The 26,985-nt window shown below is 41.1% G+C and overlaps 1 protein-coding gene across 11 annotated transcripts; it reads left to right on the top strand.

Moving 5' to 3' along the window:
- Window positions 1-1,494: 1,494 nt before the first annotated feature.
- On the top strand, window positions 1,495-26,338 carry MKNK1 (MAPK interacting serine/threonine kinase 1). 11 transcript variants are annotated; one of them, XM_074832116.1, is made up of 14 exons: window positions 1,495-1,572; window positions 2,578-2,669; window positions 6,185-6,344; window positions 9,511-9,790; window positions 10,629-10,726; window positions 12,199-12,278; window positions 13,690-13,763; window positions 17,100-17,204; window positions 20,224-20,279; window positions 20,854-20,949; window positions 21,917-22,111; window positions 22,750-22,914; window positions 23,536-23,579; window positions 24,496-26,338. In XM_074832116.1, exons 4-14 carry the CDS (start codon window positions 9,676-9,678, stop codon window positions 24,722-24,724), a joined length of 1,257 nt encoding a protein of 418 aa, XP_074688217.1. In that variant the 5' UTR covers window positions 1,495-1,572; window positions 2,578-2,669; window positions 6,185-6,344; window positions 9,511-9,675; the 3' UTR covers window positions 24,725-26,338. The 11 variants fall into 11 exon arrangements, with proteins under 11 accessions (XP_074688217.1, XP_074688215.1, XP_074688220.1 ...); XM_074832114.1 differs by having other exon boundaries at window positions 6,185-6,292; XM_074832119.1 differs by having other exon boundaries at window positions 6,185-6,292; window positions 9,692-9,790.
- Window positions 26,339-26,985: the final 647 nt, after the last annotated feature.

Consider the following 26,985-nt stretch of genomic DNA (forward strand, 5'->3'; position numbering starts at 1 on the left):
CTGCTGAGAAGAAAACCTGATTGTTTTTCCAGTCAAATATATTTGCAGACAATATAACCAATCTAAAAAGGGATAAAGCTGGCAAAATGAAAAGCCTCATTCAATAGTAATTATTTAAAAAGATTTCAAAAAATATTTGAGTACCATGCTTATCTTTGCCCCACTGCTCTTACACTGCTGCCCCTCACCTGTAGCTGTATTGACCACAAAGAAGGAGACTTATCTTTCACTGCCAGATAAAGAGGTGCAGCAGTTCTGGGGAGGTAAGGAAGTAGCTTCAGGAAATAAGGCTGCTCTCTAAATTATTCAAGAGAGCATGGAAAAAAATGAGAAAATACATCCTAATGTAGAAGCACTGTCATTTATCCCAAAGGGGGTAGGAGCAAGTGAGGCTGGGATACAGAGCCACTGCTGAGGAGAAGCAGGAAGTCAGGTGTACAGCACCGCCTTTCCAGAGTCCTTCAGACATTCTGTCCCATGGTAGGTTTTCATGCTGTGCCTCTCTAGGTTTATCCCTAGCTCTTGGTTGTTATTACTGCACTCTTTCCTTCCATTCTTAGACTGGTCTGCTTGAAGGTGCACCTGGCTTACTGAATGTCCCCAAACCCCTCTGCTATAGCCACACTGCTTTGAAGGCAAAGGTGAGGGACACTTTCCCCTTGTCAGCTGAGCAACTGCCAAGGTACATCGGCAGTAAATCGGTCCTGAGGAAAAACGGAAAAATCACTGTCTCATGCAAAACACTTGTGGGGAGCACAGGAAGCAGAGAAAGCAGGCAAGGAAATGAACTTCCAAAATATCTATGATGCTGCTGGCATTACACAGACAGTACAATATCAACTTGTAAAGCTAAGACAAATTTTCCTTAATAAGGTTACTAAAAAGTTATCCTTATCACCCCTCCTGTGCCCTAGCAGTTTTGTGGGAGACAGTACTTGGTGCAGGCAGACGTGTCTTAGTGGCTTTTTTAGCTCACTAGGGTCTTTTCTGTGAAGGTGTCATCTGAACAGCACATGCTGAATTTTGTTTGTTAATCACCGCAGTTTTTCCACAAGCGCTTCTCAGCAACCCCGCAGCGGGATGGGGACCAGCAATACAAGATGGCAGCCACCCGGCCCCCGCCTCAGGCTACAACAGAGGGTCCCCACACAGGCCACCTGCCCTGGGGGCCCCTGCACCCTCCGCTCACGAGTGGGAAGGAGAAGATTGCAAGCTGCCAGCCTAGCTTGGGGAGCAATGCCTCGGTCCAGACACCCCCCATAATGCCCTGCCCTGCCGCCTTAGCGCAGGGCCGCAACAACGGCCCCCCAAAGCACCACTGCGCCTGCCCGCAGCGCCCCTCGCTCCGCAGCTGCCGCCCGCCCTCACTGCGCCTGCGCGGCCCGGCAGCTGGGCGTGGGGGTGTGGCTTCGCCTGATGCGCGTGCGCACAGAGCGGCGAGCGCCCGCTGCCGAGCGCGCTCCCGGGGGTGGTGCCGCGCGCATGCGCGCTCCCCGCAGGCAGCAGCAGGGGGCGGGCGGCCCGGCGGCGCAGCGCCGCCCCCGCCGAGGGACGCCGGCGGCCGCCATAGAGGTGAGGGCGGGGGGGAGCGGGGTTCCCTCAGGGCGGTGCGGCTGTGGTGAGGGGGAGACGCGGCTGGCCGCTCTCCCCGCCTCGGTCAGCTGTGGGAGGGCAGCCCTGAGGGGGAGCCGTCCGTGCCTGCAAGAGCCGCTGGACTCCCCCGGCTGCGAGCGTGGGTCTTCTCACCGGGGCTGGTCCGGGCTCCTCCGAGGCACGGGGCGTGTGGAGGAATAAACATTTTGAACGCCGGGAGAGGTGGTAGCCCTGGTTTCTGGGGGTGCTGCCGGTGGCTAAGGACAGCTGGAGGGCGGTAAAATGCCTCCAGCTCGCCGGCCGGCCGCTTCGGGTCTCGGGGCCCTCGCGGAAGGACATGGGAATTTCCTATTGCTTGGAGCTGGTTATTCCCCGGAGGCTTAAACTGCTGTATTTCATACATAGTGCGTTTTTTAATAAAGAGTGGTAAGTCTGTAAACTCCTACGATGGCTGCCTTTCTATTAGGAATATTGCTGGCGTGGAAGAAGAGCAGGCAAAGGCAAATGAACCTGTTCCTAGCTTTGATCACAAATAATCTTTTAGATCTGGTATTTTTCATCTGTCATAAAACGATGAGACCTATGAACCCCTGGGAACACTGAAAATCTATCTAGATTTAATCTATACTTCACCTCTGCAGTATCTGTTAGCCTGCCCAGGGTGACCTTCTGAGGCAGCTCACAGGGAGGAGAAGCAAAGGCAAGGCAGCGGTACAGCCCTGGTGACAGCTCGGCTGCTAGCTTCAGCAGTATGGGCGATAGCCAAAAACTAGCCCATTCCCCTGACACCACTGGCACTTGTCTGTGAAGTGTCAGATCTGCTTAGAAGTAAACAACTCTCTAGATACTTTTTTTCTTTCCTTTTATGAGCTTGCTGCTTACAAAAGCCTCTTTATCATACAAATTTACACCCTACAATTAGCTTGGAAAGATTGGCATATATTCTGATAACTTTGAAGAGCTACAGTTTGGCATTTTTTTCAGAACAGAGCTCCTCTTCATGCCTTCCAGGTGCTGGATGGAAGAAAGGCAAAATACACTTGCAGAGCTGAACCTCTTCCACTGCAGTTCTAAAGGTAATTGGTTTTGGTATTGGCAGCCTTCCAGGTAAAGTGGATTTGGGTGCCTTGGACACTTGAAAGTGTCTTGACATGGAGTATTTTCCATCGTGATATTACTTCATGCTATGAATGCTGTATCAGTACTCCCTAATGCTTTCAAAAAAGGTATTTACTGCTATGAGGAATTTCCTCTCACCTTCCAGCACCTTCCTGGTAACAAATGTTAAAACACTGGTATGAATTTTATGTGACATCAAATGTGAAAATACAATCAAGTTTAATGACTATTAATTTTAGAGTTGAAAGTACAGAGGAGGGGAAAAGAAAGAAAAATCAGTCTTGCTTCAAACTTTAAAAACACATTTAGTTGGATTAACCTCTCCAAACAAGGCTGCTGGCTAATATGGGAGTATGTTGTGTAGCTTTTTTTCCAGTGACAAATGTCATTATCTGATCATTGTAGGGTGTGGAGTAAAGCAGGAAATGCTTATCTTGTTTCTGTATGAAATCAGAAGTTGTCTTCTGAGAAGTTTTTCTCTTTGGTTTAGACTTGAAAACTAGCAAGGGAACTGAGTGGGGTTAGAGGAGGTAACTGGCAATGCAGAGACAGTCTGCTGAGAGTTGTTGATGCCATCAGACGTAGAAGAGAGTAAGCAGCTTACTCTTTAGTAAGTGGCACTCAGAACTTACTTGCCTTGTATATCTCTTTAATTTAAAAGTGCTGTAGGAGTTAGATAAGCTTTGGGTAGTTGAGTCAAAGTACTATTGCAAGGCCTGTTCTCATTTAGAATATGTGTGATCTGGAGGTTAAAATAATTTTGCATCGTAAATTCCTGCTGTGATGGAAACTTAACTATGAGTTGTCTGTCAGTGGTCAGTAACATTAAATACCTTGTTTGGCTGTACTGCTGTATGCAGAAGGAGGGAAGAAGGTCTTTAGACCGATAACCAGTGTGTATGCCATTTTGTTCCCAATTAGGCTTACCATTCACATTTGTTAGCCCTGTGAAATACACTTTATTATGTCCTCTCCTCCGTGTGGCTGCCTCGGAGGCATGTGGTCCTAGAACAAGAAATTAAAAAGATTACTGTATGTTTTTAAGCCACCTTCAGTCTCATTCGTTATCCTTGTTAAGTCCTAGCAGGGTCAGCACACTTGTCTTGTTTGCCTTTGTCTTTCCAGTGGGGATGATAACAGTTCTTTTGCTGTTACTCTGAATAACAACTAATGCTTCTAAAGAAATGCGTGTGCATCTGTGTAAACGTCACCAGACCTTAGCAGAAGATCTCATGTCTACAGCATGTGTGCTAAAATATGCTATTTGCTCCCAACAGGACAGGGAAAGGAATGCTGCATGCTTTCCTCTCCGTTAAGGTTCTCCCTGCTTCCCCAGTAGTAATCACAGTGAAGTAACAAATTGAGGTGGGAGGAATCTATTTGAAATAACTTTGTGCTATCCTGCCAAGTGAGATCCACCCGTCGCTGGAGGGTTTGACTCAGAACCTCAGAAACCCCATGCTTAATTTGCAAGGGAAGTGGGTAGCTGAGAGTGCAAAAAGTTAAGACTCTGGAGGTTGCATACACAGAAGATGACCGGTCTTCTAAGTGTGACAGCAAGGAATCACAGAGAGAAGTGTAGAGGTAAAGAAAAAGGTTGCTGTAACCTTTTCTACAAAGTGAAGGATTTTAGAAGGATGGTGTTCAGCTGTTACACTGTGTAGGTGTTACAGTAATGTCTGTGATAAGGCAGAATTGATATTTTTTTCTCAGACTTGCTCTTTCATGAAATCAGATTGCTTGGGCTTCCTGTGGACTTTTGGGTGTTGATTTTAAAATGTTAATGCTCCTGTATCTTTTTGGGAAGATATTGGAATGTTTTAAAGTTCATCGTCCTTCATGGATAATTCAGATTAATGAGCTAAGTGATACTGAAAGTTCTCTTGCAGGTGGGATGTGAAGGTAACTCTGATAGCTAAGAATGAATTAGGGCAAACTACTGTAAAGATAAATGACCTGTAAGCAACTCACTTCTTACGATTTGAAATTAATATTCTTACTTAATGCAGTACAGAATGAGTATTAAAATAATCTGCCTCTGGATTTGACACAGGGCTGTTCTAAGGAATTGGGCATCCTTCCTCTTCAAATTGTGTTTCGCTTGATCTGTAGTGTTAGAAGCACAGTTAATCACTATGTAGTCGCTTTATAAAGATAGCTTTGATTACTCTGAGCTTCCTGCAACGAGCAGGTTTTGGCAGAATCGGCACCTGCTGAGTGAGTCCTGTTTCATTATGTGCCACATCTACAGTAATCAAAGTGTTGCTGGAGAAGGGAGGGTCCAAGAACAATGTGAGAAACTGAGTTGGGAGGAAAATGACTGAAGTCTGTTTCCATCTTGTTTCTTTGTCCAAAATTCTGGATGTCTGAAACTTTAAAGTGGCTTAACTTCTGTTTTGAGTGCACACTTTTACATTTGAAGTCTGAGAGTCACAGGTGTGTCATGCTTGTGGAATCAAGGGACTTACTCATGCCTATTTTATTGAATTTGTTGGTAGCTCTTTGACTAAGTAAACAATGGCTCTGAAAATAAGCATAAATGAACTGAGAAGCCTGATGCTGTTCATAAGGTGCAACTGGTCTCCCTGTTGTTGCTCAGTTAGTCAAAACAGTATTTTTAAATTTCAATCAGAGAAGCCTTGTCAGAGATCTTGGTGGGCTTTTATTCAGTCTGAATAAAAAGCCTTTGTTTTTACAGTATCTGTGGGACAGTAATATTTTTGTAATTGCAGCTGTTTAGATACCACCTCAGTGGTCTGAAAGCATCCCATGCCAGCACATCAGCTTTAAGTTTGTTTCATCTGTTGAATCCTGGGTTGTGGCTATCCTCTGTGAATCCACAGAGGCTTTACATGAGGCTCCTGATTCTTCTTTTCTTGAGATAGTGTTACCTGAACATCACTGCCTTGTTTGTCGCTTGCTAGGAGTGAATTCAGTACTAGGGGTACCTGTTCTCAGGAGAAGATTTTCAGCTGTGGAAAATGGTTTCTCATGCTCCTGGTCTGTTGGAGCCTGTTTGGCTGCCTCCAAGACCAATTTCAAGATTTGCTTTAACCTTGGTGCTGTTATGGCTGTAGTTGTGGTGCTCTATCTTGAGTGTTGATCTAGGTTAGGAGAATGATAATTCTTGTTTGTTAAGAATAATTCTGTATTTTGTATCTAAACTTGTTGTGTTTCTCCAGTGGTATAACAACAAGAACTAATGAACACCATAAATCATTGTTTTTGCAAGACTAACAAGGGGGTCCTCTCTTTGGTTGAAATGACTGGAGCACTAGAAATAACACTGTGTTTTGCTTCTGTACTTAAGAGTTATAAAATCTTTAATGCAGGGGTGTGCTTTTGCTGTGTGCTCACCCGAAGCCTGGCACAACAGGTTCTTGCAATCTCTTGAGACTCTGGGCACTACCTGAATGTATGTGACAACGTTTATGTGATTTCTGAATGTAAGTGTGATTGTGTTCCTTTTCAGCTGCAGAACAACCTGGCTCAAGCAAGACCCAGTTTTGAAGCAGATGGTAGTACCTGAACACTCTGCTTTAAACTGTTTTCTTCCATTGAATTCAAACGCACAAACAAGGTATCTTCTTAACAGAAAAAGACATCTGTACTGTGTTCTCCAAGTGCTTCCTGTACGTGTGTGTGCTTGTTTTCTAAATATACCCTTCCTTCCTTTGGGAAGCAGATTAGAATGAGAGGGGAGTTACGTCTGGGTAGTGGATTTTGGCATGTTTGTATATGGAGTGTTAGGAAGCAAGATGAAAGGTGATTTAAGATCTGGATGAAGTGAAACTTGTGGTAATTGTTCATTCTTCACTTAGCATTGTTTGCAAGTCATCTTTATGATAAATGCTTTTGTTCATTCTTTTGAAGATAGTTGTAGAGGCCACAATAGCAAAAGGGAAAGGCTGTAACTATACCTTCCCACACAGGCCCTGAATAATGTGTGTGTTAAATATTGTCTCAACACTGAATTATGATGATGATAATACAGGACTTCAACAAAACTGCAGCTAAGACAGAAACTTATTCTTTTTTTGCTTGCGGTATGGATTTTGCTGGGTTACATTATCCTGTAAGCAAGAATCCTAACCTGACCAGAGGAGAAGGACAGATCAGAGTTTGAACTGTTCCCTGTTTCTTCAACTTTTGTCAGACTGCTAGTCAGACAGTATTAGAGAATAGTCTGACTGTTACGGTTGAGTGGGATGTAAGAAGTGCTTTTTATCAAAGGTTTGGCTAGTCTGCTCTGAACACCAAGTAGTGTTCTACTCCCACCTCCATGCAGCCAGCCAGAATAGATTATAAAGTGGGTGAACAAGTTGGTTTGGTGGAAGCAGGGGTTCAAAGCTTCGGGCCACATTGTAAAATAACCTTAAAATGACAGCAGTTAGACATTCATCTTGAACCTGACGTGTCCATGGGCCATTTCCCTCCAGAGCAGTTCATCCAGTCTCTGAGCTTGCTGTCTGGCAGGGTGAGCGTCCTCAGAGCCCGCAGTGTCCTTGTCACCAGAGGTAGTCCTGCAGCATGCAAAACACCTCAGCATTGCTTGGATGGTTGAGGCACACTGTCTTTCAGTGTCATCAGAAACTCTTTGGTATATGGTCACAGAGGCACAACCATTTTTTTGAAAGCTTGAAAAACCTCTAAAGCATTTGTCTGGGCTAAAGGCATTTTCTTGTTATACTAGCTGTTACTTAAGTACTGGTTCGTTAAAGTGAATAATGAGAATGAAGCTGTTATACCTTTAAAGCAAAAGCAGTGTGGACCGAAGTGAACTGCACAATGATGTGAAATAGCAGACCAGAAGGGTAATAATCTAATATAACAAAGATTTCATGCCTGTCTGGTAGCAAATTTGGCCATGTCTATAGGTTGAAAACATCAGCTTGTCAGTAATTTGGTTTCTGTACACACAACTAGTGAACTTCCTGGTTCAAGGAAGCAGTTCTGTGTAACTTAGGAATTGAGTCAGACTAAAGGGAATTGAAATAATGTAGTGAGTTAATAAACACTACTAAATATCATAGCCAGCTGGTAGAGTGCGGGAGATGGTTGTGAAGAAATACGTCACCTGTGCTAAGATGCAGGATTCCTCTCCTGTCTTTTTGCTAATTTTTAGTCTGTTACAAGCTCTGAAACCGTGTAGTATTTGAAATGGAATAGAACCTGTCTAGGTATGACTTGTTGTCTTGCAGAAGTTGAGGTCATTAAAATGGCTTGTTTGATGCCTGGAAATTGAGCACCTCCTTCAAGCAGACCAGCTCCATCTCTGAGCAGCTTCATATGTGTTATTTTGATCCCAGTTCTAAATAACTTCTAATGCAGGCTGAACTAAAATTGGGGAGAGCTGGAACTTGCTGTCAAAGGCTAGCCTTCTCTTTATGTTAAAAATTGAAACTGTATGTGTGCCAATTGAAGTTAAGAAGGAGCTGTTGCTTTAGAAGTTGGTAAAATGTGTGCCTTTATATTTCTTACTGTATTTAAGAACTTACATATGTCATCCATCATGATTTCTTAACACATTCTGCTTAAGACTTGAAAATGAGGATTAACTATTGTCTTGAGGCTTTGAGTGATACATTTTTAAGTGTTTCAGTAAGTTGTTAAAGAGAAAGGGCTTTCAAAACAGCACTTGCCTTAAATTTTCAGAGTGTGAGTTCTAAGTGATGCTCATAATAGCTATTGTTGACTGATATTGACGAGAGAAATACAATGAAGCAGAGAAAAAGTATTTCATGTGTTGGGAGATTGTTGTGTAATGTTTTGTGCCTTGGAAAGGCAGAAAAATGGCTATTCACAAAGGCTCTCTGTTAAAGGAGAATTGCCAGAAAGTTTTTGTTGTCGTTGTTTTTAGGGCTTGTTCTTCTTTCATTAACAGTGTTCTTATGATTATGCTATTTCTAGGAATTTAGGTTTTTCTATAGTACAAGATCTTTAGTTGTGAATTTACTTCAAAATCCTTCTGGCTGTAAAATGTCTTAGCTGTGCTTTGCTACTGCCTTGAAGACTTTGAGCTGGGATTTTTAACTGTTAGGGCCAACTTGGCAGGATGTGACTGGAGCTGTGGAGAAATGCTCATGTGATTATAGTATGGAATCATTTAACCTCTCTGGAGATAGGTTAGCTGTATGAAGCAGCTTGTGACAGAGAAAGTGTATGGTAATGTTTTTATTTAGGCCTTCCATAAGAATATGCAGGTGTTTTTTTCTTGTTCTGCCATATTATCTTGCATCAGTGAATTGTTATCTCTGACTAAGCTCCTGTAATATCTGCAGCAAGTAATGCAGGAAACAAATATCTAAATGCCATAAACACTGCTTGTGGAGCATAAGTTATCCACTGATCTGTGGTTTAGAAAGGCACATCATGGTTCTGTGAGAAATGTTTTTTTTCTGGCCTTTTAGCAGCGTAAACTGACCTAGATCGCTCCTTTGACCTGTTAACTCCTGTGGTTGCTTTGTTTCACTGGGTTGTTTGACACTTCCCCACACCTTCCTCCTGTTTTGGAAGCTCATTTTCTTAAGCTGATTTAAAAAAAAATCTACTTGTAAAACAGTAGAATAGCTCAAAGAATAGCGCCCTGGTGAGGGCTGTAAATCCTGTCTTGCATCAGGGCATGCGTTATGTTGTGGGTAGCTCGTCATGGTTGTTGACAAGGATATTCCCATGCTTTGCCCTAGTGTACTGCGAGAGGAGGATTCAGCATAGATGCATAGTTATTTTCTTCTGTTTTTACATTCGTTTATCAAACCTCCCCAGAACTGTTAATTAGCACCCAAATTGTCTTTTTAGGTTTCCTCTGATATTTGGGGGAAGAGATGGCAGCCTACGGAGAGATGGCAGCCTGTGATGAAGACAAGCAGAGAAACTTTTGGATAGCTTAAGAACATAAACACACAAGAGCATGTTCATTTTCTCCTGAAGTGAAGTAATTGATTGTGTGTTAAAGGCACCTTTATGTTCTGCCACACAGAGATGGTCAGCAGTCAGGCTCTCCCCATAGCAGACAGTGGGAAAAGGAAAAAGAAAAAAAGAACCAGAGCCACAGATCATGTCCCTGGGAAGTTTGAAGGTTGGTGGCAACTTCTAAGCTTTTAATTGTAATGGTCTGTTTTTCCTCTGCTGTTCTCAGTTTTCTTAGCTAAACGTTGCTTTTTGGCAAACATTATAAGTTAACATTTCTGTTTTTCTTTATCCCCTATGTTTCAGTCTTCAGTCTCTTTTTTTTCTCTTAGTGGTGAAATCTGTGTTCTATTCGTAATCTAGTTTAGTGGTGTGGTTTTTTTTAGCAGGAACAGTGCTGATGTCAAAATGTTTTGATTGAATAGATGTGAGCACAAATACTGTGAAGCATTGTAGGTAAAATACAGTTCAGTGCAACAAAGCTGACCAGTAGAAAACTTTAGTGGGCAAGTAGCCTTGTAAGGTATGTTGCAAATCTAGATGGTAGCAGTCTTCTAGGTTTAAACCTTCAAATTTCAATTATACTTAAAACACTATCTCTGCAAGTAGATTTTGTATGGTAGGTATTTTCTGATCAAGGAGTGAAATGTTTTCCACCTGAAAAAATTGGTTCTGAGTTTTACATGAGGACAGGGAAGGTGGATGAGGTCCTAGCGATTACTGAGCTATAAAATGTTTCTTGTGTGAACAAACTTGTAATTTTGATGCTGGAATGAAGTCTACTTTAAATTTTCCTGGAACTTGAAGGGGGGAAGTGAAAAATGAGGCATAATTAAGGCTGGCACATTTACTTTAATACTGGATAAATCTATTTTCTGTCTTCATTACCAAGGGAATTTTTTCAGTTGCTGTCATATGAGGATGCTCGTCAGATAAATAGCTTGTCTTGATGTTACTCACTGAAATGCTTTGACTAATGTGTCCTTTCTGTGGGATTTCTTTGGCAGACTTGTACAAGCTGACTGCTGAGCTTCTTGGTGAGGGAGCGTATGCCAAAGTTCAGGGTGCTGTCAGCCTCCAAACTGGGAAAGAATATGCCGTAAAAGTAAGTATAGAATAAAAGCAGCATCACTTGTGTCCATGTCATCTTCTCCCTCCTGGTTTCTCAGTGAAAAGCTGTAATAGGGTGGGTAATAACAAAACCTTTTAGAAAATTTTTGATGCTTGAAATGAGCCTGCTTTATAACTGTTGAGATATGTCGTCTTAAGTATTGTGCCTCTGGAGTAAAGCAGTATATCAGGTGCAGATAGAATTCACAAACAGTGAATGACTGTGTGATGGTTAGATGTCAGGGCAAGCTTTCCTCTCATGTCCTGATTTGATTGTAGTCCTACCAGTTTTTATCTCTTATGAAGGAAGAGGCCAAGTCATTATCTAGCGTGGCCCTCCAAATAATGTGAGCTTTTGAGAATGCTGCTGTGAGTTCAGAGAACATCAGTTACTGCCATTAGTTCATGCAACGCTGTCTCTTATTTTTGTGGTAGAGGTGAATCTTCTGTAATACTGTTATATTAGCTATTAGGGCCCATTTACAGATTTGTGGTTATCCTGTGTCTCCTATTTAATTACAAACACAAATAATAGTAATAGGAAAGCTTTATGTTTGATTCTTTTGCGAAAACCATAGGCACAAAATTTTAATCCCCTTCAAAAATCTGGTCCTGTAGATGCTATAATTTTGTGTGTACTTTGCAGAATTGTTGAAGTTGAAAGTCTGGAATAAACCGACCACTATACTATGGATTAGATGTGATCAGATACCAAGTCCCATGTAGTACTGGTGAATGATTGCTTGTCCTGTACTGGATAACTCTGGCTGTAAAAATGAGAAACCAATACTGGATACAGACAGTGGTAGTATTTGCAGTAATGTCATGAGCTTTCCGTTCACGTAGCAATCATTCAGTCTCGGCCTCTGTGGAAAGCCTTTGTCCTTGTCCTCTTTCAGCCTGAGGAGTGTGTGAAGGAAGGTGACTTCTGATGGCAGTACAGAAGGGCTATGAGGTTGAATGTATGTTTTTTTTAATACATTAGGTCCTGTTATTGGGTCTCTGTGAAGTTTGCAGTATGAACCAAACTCTCATTTTGTGGTGAATGTAGTACTTTTAACTTAAATGCCTATAATGACAAATCTCTTCGTTTTGACTGTTCAGTGTCTGATGTGACTCAAATCTATTTTTGTTAGAACTCAAAAGGATATCCTTTTCTGCACATTGCAAAGTTAAAATGATGCAAGAAAAAGCTTGTGGTAACTTTGTCAGTGACTGTGTAATGTAGATACAGTTCCTTTCTTCTCTTCCTGTCCATATTTCTCTTGTCCTTTGAATGCCTTCCAGAGCTCTGCTGACACTGTAGATAAATGACATATGAGAAATTAAACAAACAAACAAAGGTGGAGTGTTTCTTTCTGGTGGGCATGCCTGAGATTCAAGCCTTAGATCAGTTACCTAGTTCCAGAGCCACATGCACAGTTTCTGCAGTAATTTTTCAAATATGAGCTCTAACTCTTTCCACAGATCATTGAAAAAAATGCTGGGCATAGTCGGAGTCGGGTTTTTCGTGAAATAGAAACACTGTACCAGTGTCAGGGTAACAAGTAAGTACGGAGTCTTGTGTTTGTTTGTTTATTTAAAGTATCTTGACTATTTATTTCAAATTTTTAAGCCTGTTATATATGACTAGGTTAGGAGTTTTGCAGTAGTCTCCTTAAAACCAGTTGAAATCTAGTCTTGACCTATTCAAAATACGAATTTCCCCTTCTCTTACCTGTGAAATTTAGGGAAATATTTACAAGCTACAGGTCACATAAGTCAATTAGCAACCAGGTCAGCGTAGCCTGAATGTGCTTCAGTGCTGCATGGCTTTTGTCTGAATGAGGAATTAACACTTTGACACTCTCCTCTGATTTCACCATCAGCAAAAGCTGACCTGATACCAGCTGCTCTTGAAAGGAACGGTCTTGCCATTCCTTTCCATAATGTGTGGTTTGTCCTCCTCTGCGTCAGCCTTCCTGCTTTTGCACTGGAACAGCTAATTTAGTTTTCATTTGGATGTGTGCTGACTTCACGTGGCCACAGGATGAAGTGGCTTTATAGCTGTTACTCGTGTCTGAAAAGGAGGGAAGGGCTACGCAGCCAGTGGCAGCATGCTCTGTGATGAGTTTAAGCCAATTCTGAAACTACTCCTTTAGATGTCTCTGTTAATCTAGAATGTATACAACAGCTGTTATTTATACTACAGTGGTGCAGCTTATATCAAGCCTTTTTTTACAAATTTTTAGTATAACACCTAAAGAATTTAAGAACAAACTTGTCTAGCAAACTCATGGTCTTAAGTTGTGCTGTAGAGAAGCAGATTATATCTTTGTTATGTGTGTGGTTAAGAGCATGTGGTTATCCAGTTCATAACTGATGAAAACCTCAAGCTCTCATGAGCATGTGCAGAATTTGGATTTTGTGTATAAGTGTAGAAAAATCTGACTTACATGTTTGACATTCTCAAGGCAACGTGGGGTGTTTATGTTGTGCTGCAAACACTACGCTAGCTAAACAGGAGTGAGTTAGTCTAAAAATGGTAACTAAGGCACTGGATTTAATGTCATGTTGACAGATGCCTGTCTCCTTCGAGCCCTGTGTGTTCTGTCTTGTGATTTCCAGAGAGAAAGAATGCCAGTTGTTTTTTTTTGTTGTTGCCTTCAGCACAAATGCGATGTTCTAAATTATTAAATACAACCTATTACCAGTTATCTTCCTGTCAGTTGAGCAGCAGCAGAACTCTCACAGTCCTGTCTGATTTTGGTGTTGGGCCTGTTTCCCCTGCTTAAACATGTGAGTTGGAAACGTGGTTTTAATGCCATAGGCAACCAAGGCAACTTGTTTAATTAGAACTCTTATATTTGATTACTTCTGGCAGTTCCCAATTATCCGTGCTGAAACTCTTCATTGCTCTGTTTACGCTCTGTGCCTGTTTCTTCTATTTCCCCTCTTTTTTTTTTTTTTTTTTAAAAGGAACATTTTGGAGTTAATAGAATTTTTTGAAGATGACACAAGATACTACCTTGTCTTTGAGAAGCTGCGAGGAGGTACTGTGCAGTAACTGTGCCTTTGTGCATTGAATCATCATGGTCCTGTTTGTCTCAGTGCTTTAAAGTAGAAACTGAAGAGCTTATTTTAAATGCTTGAGAATTTTAAGACGAAGAAGTAGAGGAAATAATATACAGAGCTTGAAGTATGGTTATTCTTGAATATTGATGGGTCTGGTCATACATTTGCAATCCCTTTCTGTAGTTAAGTGATGGAAATGTCAGCTCTGTTGAAGTGGAAGCTTTGGAATATAGTCAGTAGGTCACAGTACCTTCAGGCAAGGGGAGACACACAGTATGTCAGGTATTATGCATGATCTTAGTACAGCATCTATATACTCTGGGAGCATTTTCACTTGATGTAGGATTGACTTTGTTTCCTGAAATTCATGGAGCACTGTTGTGAAAAACATCTTGCCTCTGCCTGGGGTTGCTTGTAACTGTGAAGCAGTCTGCTTATGGCTGGCTGAGGGCCAATCAATGAGCAAGTGTGGTCACTGGTCTCCAGCATTTAACACTCACCTGGGGAATGAGAAGGCTACATCAAGCATTTTCTCATATTTGTCTGCATTGAGCATAATTACAGTATCCATTAATTGCATGGCTGTGCAAAACCATGAGTTAAGTGTCACCCAACCTTCAAAGAAAACTTGAGTTTCTGAAGGAGTGTACTTTTGTCCATAGAACATCATTTATTATCACTGGTCAGGAAGGTTTTCAGTAGCAAACCATATGTGCAAGAAATGCAAAGTCTTGCAGTATAGATCCAGGACTTTTTAAAAAGAGGAGGACACCTTTTTTTCTTGAGTAAAAGCTTTTGTTTACTGTCCCTTAAAATTACTGCATCATTTCGTTGTGATTTCCTCTAACACTGTTCCTCTTAATGCACAGACTTCTCTGACAAATTAGCTGTGATAGGGCTTGATTGGTACAAATTTGCATTTGTCTATTTTCCCATCTCCACATTCTTCCATTAGTTAACCCTCTTTGACTGTGAGACTATGGTTGTCAGCATACCTGCACAGCTACTGAGAGGATAATAATGCTACACCACCTTCCCTCTCTTAGCTACTGTTTTTACAGTGGTCAAGTAGGGCTGAGGCTAGTTTTCTCTTTGAAAAATTTCAGCATTTGGAGTGTTAGGTATGTGGGTTAGAAAAAAAAGAAATAATAGGAATTAAGGGTTAGACTAGCTTCTGATGCACTGCAGATTCTGATGTAAGCAGTGTGGCTGGCAAGAATGAGAACATTAATCTTCAATGCAAACCTTACTCCAGTAACTCCAATCTCAGAGACTGGTGTTACCTGCAATGTAATGGCATAACTTGAGCTTTCCATTGTCAGCTTTGCCTTCCTGTAGCTGTGGTAACTGAAGGAGCTCTGCTCCCATTTTAGCTGTGTTCAGTTTGCCATGATATGCAGAAGCTGTTTAATGTCCTTGCCTGACAGCATTTTATAATTGAAAGCATTAAAATCCAGCTTATTGTACTGAACTTGCATGATTTAAGAGTCCTTTCCTCCTTTTTACTTCTTTGAAATGCGATTTGGGAGGTGCTATATGATGCTTTCTCTCTGCTGAATACTGAAGAGGTGGTAACAGCTGTGGCAGGAGTGCCCTGCTATTCTTTCTGTTTGTGGGATTCCTCTATGTGGGCTGAATGTAAAGGCTGTAGAGTATGTTTTCATTGATATTGATATAATTCTTCTCTGAGAGTTTGGAACATCAGCTCTATTCAGAAGAGTAATTTTAAATAAACCTGCTGAATAAAATGAACACTTGAGGTGGCTCAGTATTGTTTCCTGCAAAGTCTGGGATCTTCTCCACAGACATGGAAACATTCAAGAACTGTTAATACTTTCTAAAGGAGTAAAGAACAACTACACCAGGAAACCCCTTTGAACTCTGTGCCCTTAAGAAATCTGTAGCAAACTAGAAAGTGGTGTTTCCAGCAAGGGAAACCTTCTGTCTTTGAAATCTGATAACCTGGTCCAAAGTGGCTTTCCTCCACCTATCTGACACGGCATACCTGTGCATATCTGAAGAGTCTTTTGTCCATCTTTCTTCTTTTTGACTGTCTTTCCTGTTTCCTCTCTGAATCCTTGCTGTGAAGGAGTGGCAGTGGCATAGATGGTATAAGAATAGGAATTACTGCAACAGAGAATGGGAGGTTTTGTTCCACATCTCGAACTGAAGAATAAAAATGAAATCACCTGAGATATAAAGTGTTTACTGTATTGGGGGCCAGTAACAAAGGACAGTTACTTCTTGAATTTTTCTGCCTGATTGCTTTTATAAATATACCTCTCAGTAAGAAAATGGAAGACAGTAGTAAGGCTATTTAGTGCAAAATTAATTATTTTTTTTAAGATATTTTTAATCTTTTGAGAAGATTGATGGAATTGACTTAAAGAAGATAAGGAATCAAATCTCCCTTTTTCCTTTGTTAAAGGGATACCAGTGGAGCTCTGCCTGCAAGCTACCAGTCCTTCAATGTATTCATATTTGAGAGGTCTTTTGTCAGATTTCATGTCCCAAGGCACATCTTGCCTTAAGTCAGTGTATGAGCCTTACTTTGATGTCAATGGGAATTTTAATGTCTATTTAAAGGTAGAAGGTTTTTTTTTATTTTGATGGTGTTGAGAGAAAAAAATGTGTATACTTACTTGACTTTCAGTGCAGGGTCTCAATTGTCACATTACACAAAATGAGGAGAGTTAGTTTGAGCATGGACACCTGTGACCTGGGGGAGGGTGGGTTTTGCTGAAGTGCTGTCTACATCCTTAGTTGGTGTTTGAGTTTTACTAGTACTACTAGCAAGTCTCTACTGTTCACGGTCTGTGGAAAACAGACCAGTCGTGTGCTGGGGCAGTAAAAAGTGATTGCATCTTATGCTGTGCTTAAACTAGAGGGCTGCAGTGTTTGAAAATTATGTTCTAGCAGTCTTAAGTATTGAAGCTGTTCAGTACCTTTTTCTTAGTCATTCCCCTGTTTGGTCCACGGAAGTTGCTTCCTGTGAAAGGCTGGTACAAAGTATGAGAAATGAGGTTGTGGATTCATGATACGTGGTACTAGTTCATCATTATTTTCTGAGGACCTTTTCATATAAAAACATGGGATTGTGACACTTCAGTTTCTGCCATGTAAACATACTAGAACAGAGTGTTAGCCAGTAACTTTTCTAAATGACTTCTGGCCCTGTTTGCACTGAGATCAATTCTCCCTTTATGGCAGACTAGCAGTGTCTATTGTGTTTTTATCCTTGTATTGACAAAGCCTCTTCTCAGCCCAGGCAACATTCATATTAAGGTTTTCCTTTTCACCTGTTATTCTGACAGGTTCAATCCTGGCCCATATACAAAAGCGGAAGCACTTCAATGAACGAGAAGCTAGCAAAGTGGTGAGGGATATTGCCTCTGCTCTGGACTTTCTCCATACGAAAGGTAAGAGGAGGCTGTCTCCATCTTTACTAGTTGACATTGTACACTTCAGTTATGGAGCACATTTTATCTGTAAGTAGTCAGCCTTTGCTAACATTTCTGTTCACAGCAATGCCAGATGCCTTATGCTGTTTTCCTCTATGATATTATTTTCATAATATGGTAGCTTAAGTAATCAGCTATGTTAAGGTGATATAGCCTTTTGAAGAACAACAGTTAAATTGTCATCCAGGGAGAATTAGCATTAGGGTGGAATCAGTTTGCATGTTCTTGTTACCTAAGCCACCATGTAAAGGGAGCTAACATTCTTTTTAATTTCCTCCTCTTCCAGGTCTACAGAGATGCTTTTCTGTATTTACCCAGAATTTCTGCTGGTTACAAGACCTCTTTGTAGTAGCTTTTGGTCTCCACATTTAGACCCCCACTGTTGAGTTGAGAGACCTACAAGTGAACCATAGTCCTTGTTTGAAGGTGTCCTCATTTCATTTGGGATTTGTTCAGATTTAAAAGCAATTCTATTTGTAGAGAGTTCTTTTATGTTAAAATGTTTTTTCTGCTGCTTTTTCTACTTGGGAATACTTTTTCATTTCAAAATATCTGTGTGCATTATGGTCATCTCAGATTATATGTTCGCGTTGAATGTGATAGATACCTTTAAAATCTTTCTTATGTCATGGTTATCTGGTCTTGCATAGATTAAGCAGCTTCAGTTAATGTTACGGTGACTACCTTTGAATAGAATGGCATGTAATTGGAGACTATGTTTATTGGTTATTTATTTTGATAAGTTTTCTCTCCATTTGTTTTGCCATTCTAATTAGCCAGGTAGATCTCAGCAGATCTGCGTTTGCTAATTGTTTAGTACTGGCCCCAGTTCAATAAATGCTTAATTGTAGGCTTTACTTGTAAATCACGGGACTGCTTATATGCTTGAGTTGGAATCACAGCACTGGTACCCTGATAGGTTGAACCTATTAAAAAGAAAAGTGTAGCAGTGCATAGGGAGTTGAGAAAGTGGTAGAGGAATATGGATCTTGTCACATGTTGTGACTTTGTTATGAGAGGTTAATCTGAATGTGGAAACAAATTTGGCCTGGATTAATATTTTTGGTAATCTTCATAGACTGTCTATGTGATAATTTTTAAACCTGCAGAGAATGCACTCTGATACCTGTGTTTAGAAGATGTTGACTTTGAGATATGGGTCAAATAAGGAACAGGAAGCTTAGGCTGAACATGTAGAGAAATACTTATTTGATGTGTTAGGGGTATAGCAGGTTGCTTAACAGCTGATGGTCTAGGAGCACTGTTCAAGGAAGTTTAACATCGACTCGGCTAATATCTTTCTGTAGTTCTCTGTCAGCTTTTAGTTTTAATTCCCCTTTCCCCAAACAAGAAGGGAGTGATTTGTTAAAATGGCTTTAGAGCAGCAATCCACTTTCTTGTCATTTGCTGTGAATTGGTACGGTGGGGACATGGCTTGCAGAATCGACTACAACATCCCCTTTCATTTTATTGTTCTCTTTATGGTTCTTTCATGTGATATTAAAATAATTAGTAAGTAGCATACAAAACACTGAAGTAAACAGGAAATTAAAGCAATTTTATTGCACAGTTTAGTGGTAAAGTGCTATAGCTAGATGCTTTAAAAAAAATAAATTTGAATGAGGACAACTAATTCTTTTGCCAGGAATAGTTTAAAACTCAGCTGGATGATACTACTGCCTTACACCCACTTGGGATGTATGTACTTTATTGCTAATAATCTGCTGGAGGAGTGTTTAAAGGCAGTTGTTTTCTTTGTACTTTGTGCAACTGCACAATAAAATGTTATATAATCAGACATTTCAAGTCAAACTACAATACAAAAAAGCGCTATTGGGTTTCACATTACAAGCCAACTGTTGGGGTATGGCTGGCCTTGCTGTAAATGTCAGCTCAGGCAATCTTGATGGATTCATTATGCCATCTTCCATGCTTAAGCAATGTGCACTGCATCACTAGGAAAGCTCTGATTCCTTTAGATTGGTGTTATGCTACGCTGCTAATGTTATATTTTAAGTCATGTCTTGTGGAGTGTGCTGAAAAAAAGACATTAGAAACTCCTTTACCTAGAATTTGGTGGGATATTTTCTTTCTCATACTCTGAAGTAGTATCAGGTGTGCTTGGAGTATAATTTTTAAGCAAGGCTAGTGTGCATTTAAATTACAGCCAAGTTGCTCATTTGATTTGATTATTTTGCTTCTCATTTTCTGCATTCCCATTATGTTTGATCATATTAAATGGAGAACTTTCAGAAATTGTGTGTTTAGGCATTTGAAGAACTGCTTTAACAGTGCAGAAGTACCTTTGCATATGAATTGCACGGATAGATAACCTTCTGATGCTTTCCTGTTGGATTTACCTATTCCAATAGCAGTTGAACAAATGAAGAAGCCCTTTGGTGGTTCTCCTGTACCTTTTCTTCAGCATCTCCAACCAAGCCCTTTAATTTTTCTTTTGCTTCAGCAATGACTATGTACCTCACTGTTACAGGGATGTTTTCATCTGAGAATTCAGGGTTTTTTTTGGGAAGAGTGTCTCAAGTATTGTCTGTGCTAGTAGGAGTTCAGCAAACCACTAGTTGATCCATCTGGAAAGAAGGACCTTACTGTAGAAGGCACAAAAATATTTTGACTAAACTGTGTACACAAGTAAACTTTCCTACAGGTCAGTCATCTTAATAAGCTGATTTTAATTAACATAATTAATTTGGCTAAGCCAAAAAGTTCCAGTGTTAGCAGGTTCTTGTTTGCTTGACTGACTCTCATGGACATTTAAGGATGATAAAGGTATAGCAGGATGCAACAGTGACTTTTAGCAAATACGCTTTGCAATTAAATTATTTGCAGTATCATTAAGGGGGGTTGCGTAGCAAACTCGGGCCTAGAATATTTCCCAGGCCACCTTCTAATAGAGAGAAGTAATGAGAAATAAAACAGGAGAGTATCTTCTCTAATGAACATTTGTGCTCTTATTTAGGTATTGCTCACAGAGACCTGAAGCCTGAAAACATCCTGTGTGAATCTCCAGAAAAGGTGCTACTCTGGTCTCTTAACGTTCTGTATAACTTAGTTTCCAAAAACAGTCCTTGTGTTCTGCCTCTTCTCTTCTTGAAAACTTTTGAACCCATTAGTGAACTTCAACTAAATTTAACAAAACTGAAGCCTGAAAGAGACTAAATTCTTCTTTGAGCTGTAGAAATGTGAGCATCTGACTAAGATAAAAAGCTAACTGTTCTTAGGCAGGGCGTGGCAATTACAATTTAGCACCTCATCTGTTCCGAGGCAGTACCCAGATGGACAAGCAGTATTTACAGGCCAGCTGGTCACATCACGTATAGTTCCCAGAGTGCCCTGATGTATACTGGTGCTTGCCCAGCCAGATTTAAAAAATAATGCAATAGGGGCAGATGCTGGTGGCATGGGATCAACTGGGACAGAGGAGGCAAATGCAAGGAGTGGAATATAGCTGTAAGAGACTGGATTTCACTAGTCCTGCTGCTAGAACAACTTGTGTTCTGTCCTGGGGTTTTCCACGTGGTGCTGTATTCATATATATTGCATTAATCACAGTCTTCCGGACCTCTTATTGTTTTGTCCTTGTTTTTAGGTATCACCAGTAAAAATATGTGACTTTGATCTTGGTAGCGGGGTGAAGCTGAACAGTGCGTGCACTCCTATAACTACTCCGGAATTAACAACGCCGGTAAGAGACATACTGTGGCTTCATGCTCTTTCTATTCTACCATAAAACAATTTTTATCTGCAGAGGAGAGCTTCAAAGGGCTTACAGCAACTACACCCAGTGGTGGGTGGTTCATTTAAAGCAGGTGTATGTGTGATAAATACTGTCCTGGGTTCCCAGTCACAGAACAAATATACAAAAGCACAGGAGCTCACTGTGTTAATTCTCCTTTTGGCCAGAAAGTAACACATGGATCCTGTTCATCTCTTCCTCCATCAAATGAGGAATCTTTTTGTGGGGGTGTTTTATGTGCTTATGGACTGAGTTTGAACCTTAGTTTTGCGTTCATTTCCCCGTGTTTGAGTTCTGTGCCTAAGACCTGTGAGCTAAAGGGAATGCAAGCTCTGTAATCACGTGTGGCTTTATAATACACATTCATTTGAAAAACTACAGTGCTATGCTTTTGGACTTACTGTGAAAGAAAAATGTGACAGTTTTGCAGGAGTCCGTTATAGAAATGACCTCCCATTGTATAGTTGTTTACTTTCTGAAAAGCCTGATAACTAATGGATAAGATTTAAAAACCTGAAATGTATAAATTAATATTTTGACCCTGTATAAAGGATCATAGATTCATATGGAACAGCTTATGATCCTGCTAAAGAACAGTAGGAACTCTTTTGCCTTCTGTTAGGTCTCTGTAGTCCTTACACCTGAAATGTGTTCATTTTTTCATGTGCAGTACACTCACAAAATGTTTCAAAGCTCTTGGCGACTCCATTTAACCTTTGAGGGATGCAGCAGTTGCAATTTGGCTTAACAAAATGAGACCTGCAGTGAAAGCCAGCAGTAAACTTCAGTAGTCCCTGATGCCTGGTCCTGCTTTTAGACCAAGCTGCCTACTATAAAGAGAGGAGAACGATAAACCCGAGTCTTGTATGGATTTGACCCTCCTTTTGAAAACTTAAGCTTGAATTCGGTTTCCTAGTGTGGGTCTGCAGAATACATGGCACCAGAAGTGGTTGAAGTCTTCACAGAGGAGGCCACGTTCTATGATAAGCGGTGTGATCTTTGGAGCCTGGGAGTGATTCTGTACATCATGCTCAGCGGTTACCCCCCTTTTGTGGGCAACTGTGGCACAGACTGTGGCTGGGACAGAGGAGAAGTCTGCAGAGTTTGCCAGGTAAATGCACGTGTCCTGAGCATATGTAGGAGACTAGTTTGCTTCATGAACTTAGGGTGTAAGACTTGCCATAATGCCAGCAGTGACGAGCTGTGTTTGTAACCCAACCAGTTATCTAGGAGGATAAGCTGTGACTGAGAAGTGAGGGTGGTAATAGAAAAGTTGAGTGATGATATCCCTTTCTAAAGTAAGGTTTGGCAACTGCCACCGCCTCCTGATGTGAGATCTCAGAGCTTCTCCTCATCCTCTCCCCCACCCCACAATCCTCCTGTATTCTGTAATTCTTGATCTGGTTTATGGTAGTTGCCACAATTCCTCAGGTGAAAGTTGAGCCCCAGGAGAGTCTTCATGCAGGGCCTGCTTTTATTCTTTCTAAAAACTGAGTACGTTGGTTACACTGTTACAGGGTAGGGAGGAAGGTGTTCTCGGCAGACAGTGTATCATGTCCATCTTAGGACGTACTGAATCACTGTGTGGAGCTGCCTGTCACTGTCCATTGACTCCATAAGGACACTGGATGGTTTCAGTTGTCATCCACCACATTAGGTGGATAAAATTGAGTGAGGGGAATGTCACTTGGGAAGTCTTCTGGTTGCACTCTAGTTGCTATTTAAATTAAAGAAATTTTCCTTTACTAGAACAAGCTTTTTGAGAGCATTCAGGAAGGCAAGTATGAATTTCCTGACAAGGATTGGTCGCATATATCCTCTGAGGCCAAAGATCTCATCTCAAAGTTGCTGGTTCGTGACACCAAAGAACGACTTAGTGCTGCTCAAGTTTTGCAACATTCATGGGTTCAAGGAGTATGTATCCCCCTTTATATTTTTTAAGTGTTATTCTTCTTCCAGAATGACAAACAAGCTGTTCCCTGTCTCTGAACTTTTAATAGTCATTGTGTGTTTTAGTGCTCTTATATTGATTAATTAAATTATACATAGTGGCTTTATTCTTTCTGGAGCTCTGTGTGGTAAATATTTGGATGAATCTGCCAAGCTTGAAGTGTTGGGTTGGGTTTTTTTAATTATTGCTTTATGCATTTTAAATGGCTTTCTTGTGAATACCAAGCACTGCAGTACACGAATTATGATGTTACTCTTTATTACAGTAATGCAGAATGCTGGTAGATAGAGTTTTAAAAGAACAGCAGTGTCCTTTTTTGCTTTAGTTCCCAGTTCAGGATAGAAGGGATAGACTCTAGAGAGCTTCCAAAGCGTTAGTCTTATACCTGCAAACTGTGGTGGTATCTTGTGAGGGGAGACAGATTATGAAATGTGATTTGTAAACCCACAGTGAATTAGTTTATATGCAATATCCATTAGTTGTAAAGATTTGGGGGAGTCACCTGTTTTTTATTACTCTCTTTTGGGAAAGCATGGTTCCCAGCTGCTAATACATAACTAACTTTTCTTAACTGCTTCTTCTAGCAGGCTCCTGAAAGGGGATTACCTACCCCTCAAGTTCTTCAAAGGTAACTTTTTTTAATGTCTGTAAACTTGGCCAAGAATTATTACTGAAAGAATGGGGAGAGATAGGAGGTGACAAATCAGTGGGTAAGATCCCTGGTTGAGAGTGGAACTTCATAAATGTGCAGCATTAATTTTAAGAACATCAGAAATATTAAAGCTCTGATTTTTCTTTATGATCTAATCTTGCATGTTTGTGGGAAAGGCATTGGAGATAATTCCTGCAGTGCTAATCTTAGACAGGAAATAATGATGGTTTTGGCAGTTCCCTGCCCAGGAGGGGAAGAAAGGCATAAAGGCGTGCATTATCCAAAGAGACTACTTTCTGATGGGTGAATAATCATCATGTACACATGAATCTGACTTCCATTGCAGTTGATGGTAATCACAGTATCAATTTAACTGTGAACAGGGCAAGCCTCATTTAAAGTGAGTTGATGGCAGATTCTGTATGCCAGAGAGCCTGAGTCACACATCTCCCTCTATTTCCATGTCTGCCACTGGCAATTCCAGGTGGTTCTTCCCATCAGAAATGCATTTCCTTAAGCTGGACGTGCAATTATAGTGGGATTGCAGTTCTCTGAGGAAAGACAACAGTATTGCCCCATGTGTCCATCCTTTTACAACATGTAGAAATTAAGCATGTCATCTCAGGTGGCTTCCTGGGTTTACATTGGAAGTCCTTGGCAGAACGAGGACTAGAACTGTGGCTGTTTCCAAAATCCCAGAGTGTTTTTCTTATGTATGACTGGTCCTCGCAGTGAGGAGAGATGCGGGTATTGACTGGTCATTTTGCCTGCTGGGTCGATGTTTTGATAGGAGAAATAAAACTGCCTGGAAATATCTATTCTGCTGTGAGGGTAACCAGGTGAAGTGACTCTTTGTGTGTGTTGTAACTGCTTTCTCCTTTTCCCTTGAAAGGAACAGTAGCACAAAAGACCTGACGCTATTTGCTGCTGAGGCTATAGCCCTTAACCGCCAGTTGTCTCAACACGAGAATGAACTCAGCGCAGAGCAGGAGAACGTTGCCCATGCTGTGTGCTCCATGAAGCTTTCTCCTCCGTCCAAGTCCCGCCTCGCCAAGCGCAGAGCAATGACGCATGCCACCAAAAACAGTGACTTTCAGCCAGTTCCCCATAAAGCTTTTTAAACTTCTTTCCTGCTATGGATTGGCAAGATCAGCCTGTGTTCTTATGTGGATTTTCAGTGCTGATAAAAGCTTCTCTGCTTCTGACAGTTTGATTAGAAGCTTGCTCTTGTGATGTGACTTGTAACTTTAAGGGGACAGCTTTTTATGAAAATGTTTTTTGCTTGTCAGATTTGGTGCATTAAGATAATTTAACTGATCTTTTTAAACTGGAGAAGATGGGTTTGCTGCTGTATTAGCTGAGGTGATAAATCACTAAGCTTTCCTTATTTTCTTCTTAGAAGAGCATGCTTTAAAATGTGAACTGGAAAATATCAGGAAAAAAAGCTTGCTTTCTTTGCCCAGCAGAGCATCATGTCTCTCCCTGCCTGTGGCTGCTCTCCTTGATGGCACATCTTGCAAGGTGCTGCTGCTAGTGTGAGCAGCAGGGACTGTTTTTAACCAACAGTGCCCTTCTCTCTTCTGTAGACTCAGGAAACGAAGATGATGACTGGGTCCATTACCTTCATTGGGCTTAAATTGTATGAGGATGATAGTGTAAAGGTGTAAGGATCACTCAGGCTTGTAGAGATGAAGAGGACCGGGTTACTTTTTTATCCTGTTGGTAGTTTATGTGTCAGCATGTGGGATGAAAGCTGGGGGTGTGTTATTTCTTTATCTGACATCTTTTTGTTCATAACTAAAATGTAGTCCATATGATCTCTTTTTTAATTGGGTTTTTTTTGGTGTCCCATATGTCCCCTTCTCTGGCAGTTGCATTCTTAAGTCTGATAACCACAGTATGTAACAGACCATTTATATAAACAGTTTATATTTAGTATCTGTTTTTTTCTAAATTAATGCTATCCTTAGTTATACCTTCCATGCTGTAAACTCATATTTCTCCAAGTCCTTTTTTGTGTGTTATCTGAACTTCTTAATGTGAATGGACAGGCTTTGGTGAATTTTGGTGTGTGAATAATTTAGGATTATCAAATGCAGAGGTACGTCTGTACAAACATGGTGCTGCAGCTGTTGCATTCTGCCTCCTGCAGTGATCTCAGGCTGGGTGTCTAGATTTTCGCTTCCAGTTTTAATACTGTGGTGCACTGGGGGTAAGGAGTAGCTTGGAAGGGTACTGGCTGAAAAGCTGAAGATTTTGAGTGACCAAGGTGAGGTGTCCATGAAGAAGGACACGGATGTTGAGCACTTTCTGAAACATAAGCTGTGAAAATAGGGCCACTAAGATGCCCAACATGATGCACCTTTAAACTTACCAGCCATTTCTGAAACCCTTTTGCCAGGGCATTGTGTGCAGGGTGGAGAGGGGGAGGAGGCGGCCCCCAGGTGCCAGCACAAAACCCTCCCAAGCAGAATGAGAAGGAATAAAGTAGCAGATCCAACAAGTGCTTGGAAGTTGAAAGGTCAAAGCTGAATGTCCTTGCATGGCCTATTCAGAGCGGTTTTACATTCTCTTTTAGCAGTGTGCATACAGCTATTTTTATACAACATGCTGTATTTTGTGACTAATATTAAAGTTGTTATTTAAAAGATTTTATACATGGTGCCAGTGGACGGATTATGACATGTATTTTGCTTTGTTTTTATTAAAATGCTTTAAGTTATGGATTTAACACATGTAGCAGTTCTGTGTGGTTTTTTCTTCTTGATTTTTGGTGATGTAGAAAAATAGAGAATTGGTTACTTCCTTACTTCTCTGTGTGACATTGGATTTAAGACAACTGAAGTCTGAAGACTAAGCATACCTCCCTCTTCTATTGCTCTATCAGTCTCTGGAGGCTCCTGCGATCTCAGCTTTCTCGAGGTAGAATGAAGATATGACTGCACAGAGAGGGCTGGAAGGGATCCTGTGATCCTTTTGACCTTCATAAGAAATCAGGTAACAGGGCCATTGGGTTCAGGAACTTACCTGCATTGTTACATTTCATGTTCTTCCCTTTGATTTGTGCATGAAGCCAAAATCCTGAAGCTTGGCCAGGAGTGGTGGTGCAGTGCAAAATACTCCTCTTGGATGGAGACCTGAAGCCTTTCAGACTCCAGAAATCATTAGCATGGAAGTGTGAAAAGGGGCCATTAACGGTGCTGCTTGCCTAGAGACCACAGGGTCTGTTGGATTTGTTCAAGGGTTGGTAAGCGTCCCTTCACAGACTTTGCTCTGCACCTCCTGCCTTTTCCTGGTGGTAGAGGTAGCTCCCAGAGAGTGAGTTAGTGGAGTGAAGACCAAAGCTGCTCTTCCTGTGTTCTTGGGTGAACTATTGGTCTGG

The sequence above is a fragment of the Strix aluco genome, chromosome 8, assembly GCF_031877795.1.
Source record: "Strix aluco isolate bStrAlu1 chromosome 8, bStrAlu1.hap1, whole genome shotgun sequence".
Lineage (NCBI taxonomy): Eukaryota > Metazoa > Chordata > Aves > Strigiformes > Strigidae > Strix > Strix aluco.

Coding starts and splice junctions, on each gene's coding strand:
- MKNK1 (XM_074832110.1), top strand. CDS start 2,594: ATGCCTTCCAGGTGCTGGATGGAAGAAAGGCAAAATACACTTGCAGAG. Junction 2,670..9,691: donor CTTCCACTGCAGTTCTAAAG/GTAATTGGTTTT, acceptor TCTGCCACACAG/AGATGGTCAGCAGTCAGGCT. Junction 13,764..17,099: donor CTTTGAGAAGCTGCGAGGAG/GTACTGTGCAGT, acceptor TTATTCTGACAG/GTTCAATCCTGGCCCATATA.